This window comes from Solea solea, chromosome 4 (assembly GCF_958295425.1).
Source record: "Solea solea chromosome 4, fSolSol10.1, whole genome shotgun sequence".
Lineage (NCBI taxonomy): Eukaryota > Metazoa > Chordata > Actinopteri > Pleuronectiformes > Soleidae > Solea > Solea solea.
The window spans coordinates 6,164,798-6,169,290 of NC_081137.1; the positions used below are offsets into that span (position 1 = coordinate 6,164,798).

At 36.8% G+C, this 4,493-nt stretch overlaps 1 protein-coding gene across 1 annotated transcript; it reads right to left on the minus strand.

Annotated features, from left to right (window-relative positions):
- Window positions 1-584: 584 nt before the first annotated feature.
- On the minus strand, window positions 585-3,825 carry bnip1b (BCL2 interacting protein 1b). The gene is made up of 6 exons (XM_058627177.1): window positions 3,730-3,825; window positions 2,903-2,995; window positions 2,735-2,826; window positions 2,492-2,596; window positions 1,899-2,017; window positions 585-1,764 (listed from the first exon to the last, which is right to left on the minus strand). The coding sequence occupies exons 1-6, from the start codon at window positions 3,811-3,813 to the stop codon at window positions 1,568-1,570; spliced, it is 690 nt and encodes a 229-aa protein (XP_058483160.1). The 5' UTR covers window positions 3,814-3,825; the 3' UTR covers window positions 585-1,567.
- Window positions 3,826-4,493: the final 668 nt, after the last annotated feature.

The window sequence follows — 4,493 nt, forward strand, 5'->3', positions numbered from 1 at the left end:
AGATGTTCTTCACAGGATGAGGAAGTCATTATAGTTTTGGTTTTGTAAGTAAGTCAAGTAAGGCACAAAGGAAACTAACACAATCACTGACACAATCATCCAAAGCAGACACGAACACAAATCTACCACAATTCAAATCTTAGCCTTAAACTAAACAGTTTCTCAGAAATGAGGTTCTGCCTCATTAGAACCAGGTTTAGGTCTCCATGAGGACGACTGGTCCTGACAAGGTCCAAATACAAGTACAAACACACACACTTTTAAACTAAGGTTTCTGCATTTTAGAGTCAGTTCTTTCAGTTCTGTTTGCTTCAAAGTGCGTTTTTTTCCATGCAGTCACCTCGAAGATTATGATTTTTACATGAGATTCCAACAGATTATTCCAGTAAGGGACATTAAACATTTTAAAACCATTAGATATTAATAATTATGGCAAAGAAGAAACTAGTTCATTGTGATTCTAAACTTCATGTAGAGGAAACGATAAAACACTCTTGCACACAGAAATATTTGACTAAATAAGGGATTATGAGTTTCAAGTGTTCAAGTGTTTTATGCATAAACGTAACTTTTTTTTGTGGAAATTAAGAAATTTGTATTGTAATTTATTGTATATTGTTATTGAACAATTATCCAGCCCTTATTACAGCCACATCCACAGATCATCTTATGACTCACATCTACTGCTGAGAAACCTCCGTCAGAACATCATAATCAGATTAAGATATCATTGTTAGACATATACACATCTATACATTACTAGACAAGACATAAACATGTCAACATTATGTGACTTCATGTGAGCCGAAATATTCCATGTGCTGTAATCCGATTATTGATTAATTGATTGATTGATTGATTGGTCACATTGAGTGACCTCATTCCGACTATGGTAATATGAAAATTCTGTACAAGACAGTGTCTTAGTCAGACTAATGTCTAAATCCGCTTAAAACTGGAATACTGCGTTTCATGTAAACATAGTCACTGTTTTCAGGGAGCTCAGGGAAGAAGCTCCGCCTCCAAATGTGACCATTTGCATCAAATATAAAAAACGTCTATTCTCCCTATTCTCCTTGCAATTAAAGGCAGAACGTGTACATTTTTTTCATAACCCCAGAATGAGCCTTTTAATATTTATATCAGGAGTTGGTTTAGCTCCACAGAGGTGACCATTTTGGACCACCATGTTTTTACAATAGCCCACAATAAACATTTAAGTTTTAATGCTAAATGCCTTCAACAAACTTGGAAGAAAAGAGCAAGGGGAGGGATATTCAGCTGCAAATTCACCAATAAATTTTACACACTGTTTTTTTTAAGACAGCGCTACAAAAACCCTTCATACTCATTTTATAAATCCACCGTTGCATTTTTCTTCAGGATAAAAACAAGGCTGCTAACCAACGTCAAACTATTTCACGTGGCATTACTTCTACGTGCAGCAGTCCAGTGTCAATGCTGCTTCTAACTAACACCATACACCGCTCTTAACTCTCTTCTTCAGGTAATTCCCTGCTCAGTATGATACCTGTAAAACATTCTTCCTTTTGACGCAGCCAGTCGGCTAAATGAAGGGGAAGAGGCGTTTCTTGAGGATGTAGAGGACAGTAGCGAAGAAAAGTGCCAGAGCCAGGAAGATGAGCAGCTTGTCCGTCAGCTCCCGCCGGTTGTACTTGAGGATCAGTTTCCTCCCCAGGTGGATGGTCCCTGTCATGCTTTTAAACTCCTCGTTTGTCTCCTGAACCGTCCTGGAGGAAGTGGCTGAGGTAGTGAAGAGGAGGGAGGGGAGAGGTATTAAAGGTTTTTCAAGGCCAGAGAAAATGGGACATAGAAGCACAAAAACTGATTTACTTTTGCAAAAATTGGAGTAAAAAAACGAAATACTTCTCCTTTACCCAGTGTGCCGATGGTGTCCTCACTCTGCTTCACCTGTTCAGCCATCATTCTACTGATAGACATCAGACTCTCTGTGATGTCGCTACTGGTTTCCACCAGGCTTTCTTTGGTCGCCTTCCTGAGTCAAGTACAGATCAAACCAGGTCACGCTTTTCCAGTTTCAGAAAAATGCAGCAGTAATATGTTGTTTCATCACTGTGTGTGAGTTTGTGAAAACAGTTTCCCCGGCAAAGCGAAAACTAACAATCTCTGAGCCCAAGTGTTTTCTAAAGTCACTAAAGGAAGACTTAATGTATTTTAAAGAGAGGCCTGTTTCCTTTCACTTTCAAAATAAAAGTTGAGACACAGATGAGGTGATTGGTTAAAACAAACAGACATTATAAGTAAAGGAGGTGCCGATACCTAATATGAAATATTTAACTAGTCCATGAGTAATTGTCTCCATGACAAAGTGTAGCTCGAACCTGCCTCTGATTATTCTTAAATGCTTCTCTGACATTAACCAATCACCACTCTAAATGCCTACAATGTCCACTGGAAAGGATTTTTATGGAAAAATACACTCTACTTCCACAACAGTGTTAGTACTTACCTTTGTCTGATGCTGTGGTTGTCTCCATGCAGCAGCTCATCTTTCTCCATGTTGTCCATGGCCAGTTTACATGCCAGGTTAGCTTTCCTCCACGCAGTCTGATTACTGATATCCACATAAAAAGAAGAAGAACAAACACCAACAATAAAAACTGTTGATTCTTACAAAGGGCACCAGTGTGTGCAGTGCTGACTTTGACATTGCAAAAAGTGTGTGTGTGTGTGAGAGAGAGAGAGAAGACACCTCATCATCTGCCTTCTCTGACTCTCTGTCTCTGCCTGGATGGCCTGTCTCTCTGTCTCTCTGTCCTGCTCTCTGGCCATCTGCTCCAGATCCTGAAAACAACAAACAACACTTCACGTCTTATTCAACTGTGTGGACTTTAATTATGAAATAATGGCGGACACCGACCTGTATTCTGAGCCTGAGCTTGTTGAACTTCTCCTTGACCTCAGAGTTGAGCTCTGTGAGAGAAGACTGAGGTCCAGGACAATCCCTAATGTCCTGCAGGTAAAAATTATTTAGAGTTTCTTTTCTTTCTTTTTAATTGTAAAATCCAACCTGAGTTACACCAAACAATGGAAGAAAAATCAAATATAGAAGAATAACAGTGAATGTTAAGTAATGCAATAGTACTGTCTTATTAAATCAAACTTATCAAACTTTGGATTAGGGTCATATGTAAAAAAAAAAAGAAAAAAGAATTGAGTAAGGCAGGTTTCAGTAAATATTTACGTGTATAAAATGTCAAAGTCAAACACAAAAAACATTTTGTAGTGGGCCATATGTAATTAATTTTGCTTATAAAATATAACAACTAACGATGAAGGCAAACTCTAGTAGCCGTTTTTGTAAACAAAGTTGTTTGATTAGAGCAAATATTTGGCACAAAGTACAAATTATTATTACAAATTTGTAAAAATAATCTCATTCCCAAACTGGACGAAACCTTTATTTTCTCATTCGCTCTCACACAAGTTAAGTTCGGTCGATATACAGTACATTTTAGAGACTAGAACTGCATCAACCAGCTAACCCAAATTAAATCAAGTGTAACTTAACGTTTGTAAATGCGTCACTAAACCGTGGGCAGTAAAAGCCGGAAATATCTTAAACACAACATACATTAAATAGCCGCCGAGTAAAGGTTTGAGGTACTTTAGCTTAACGGAAACTTAAAATGATACAAAAACAAACAAAATGCCCGAAATAACAGACAATACATTATCAGCTGTTACCTGGACGAGAGCTTTAATTTCTAGGTCATATTTTATAATTTCTTGTCCACAAATTCGGACGTGGACATCCACAGAAGACGCCATGTTTGTTTATGTACGGTGAGCCGGACGCCCAAAAACATGGCGCCCACTAAATGCGAAGCAAAAAAAACAAACAGAGAGTGAAACTCAGGAAAATGTTGATTAAAAAAATGTTACTATATGACTGTTTAATAGAACAATGTATTAGAGAGTTTTTACTCATGCTGCCATGGTAATTCGTAGTCTAATAGTAATATTACAACAATGACTTAACTGTAATTGCATAAAATATATATATTTTATGATGATATAATATATATTTTATGTTGGCTGGTCATGGGTGACAACTGTTGGCCACTTTGTAAGTGATTGATCTCAATCAATTTGCTGTTTTTCATGTGTGCACCATTAATTTATCATTTACCATTTATATTCACTTAAAAAGGTACAAACGTTACTAATTAAGCGTCTGCATACATAATGTAATGTAATTATTGAGCTTTACTACATGACATCTTACAACTCACTCTAAAAAACAACCTTTTATTTCTTACAGTAGTCATACTGGCTTATTATTTGACAATAATTGAAGGCTAATTGTTTATTCAGAGTATGTACTGACCTGAATTGGTTCACTGCAGAAATTCTGACAATAATAACATTACTAATGATAATAAATTAGTATGTACTGTATGTACACATCAAAAACATATAAACAATAGATAAACACACAAGACTCAGGG

Bases quoted from the DNA above. Each gene is read 5' to 3' on its own strand.
- bnip1b (XM_058627177.1), bottom strand. From the start codon at position 3,813: ATGGCGTCTTCTGTGGATGTCCACGTCCGAATTTGTGGACAAGAAATT. The intron at 2,996-3,729 runs GTAACAGCTGAT...TTTTACCTGCAG, and splicing joins AAATTAAAGCTCTCGTCCAG to GACATTAGGGATTGTCCTGG. The intron at 2,597-2,734 runs GTGTCTTCTCTC...TGTGGATATCAG, and splicing joins CAGAGAAGGCAGATGATGAG to TAATCAGACTGCGTGGAGGA.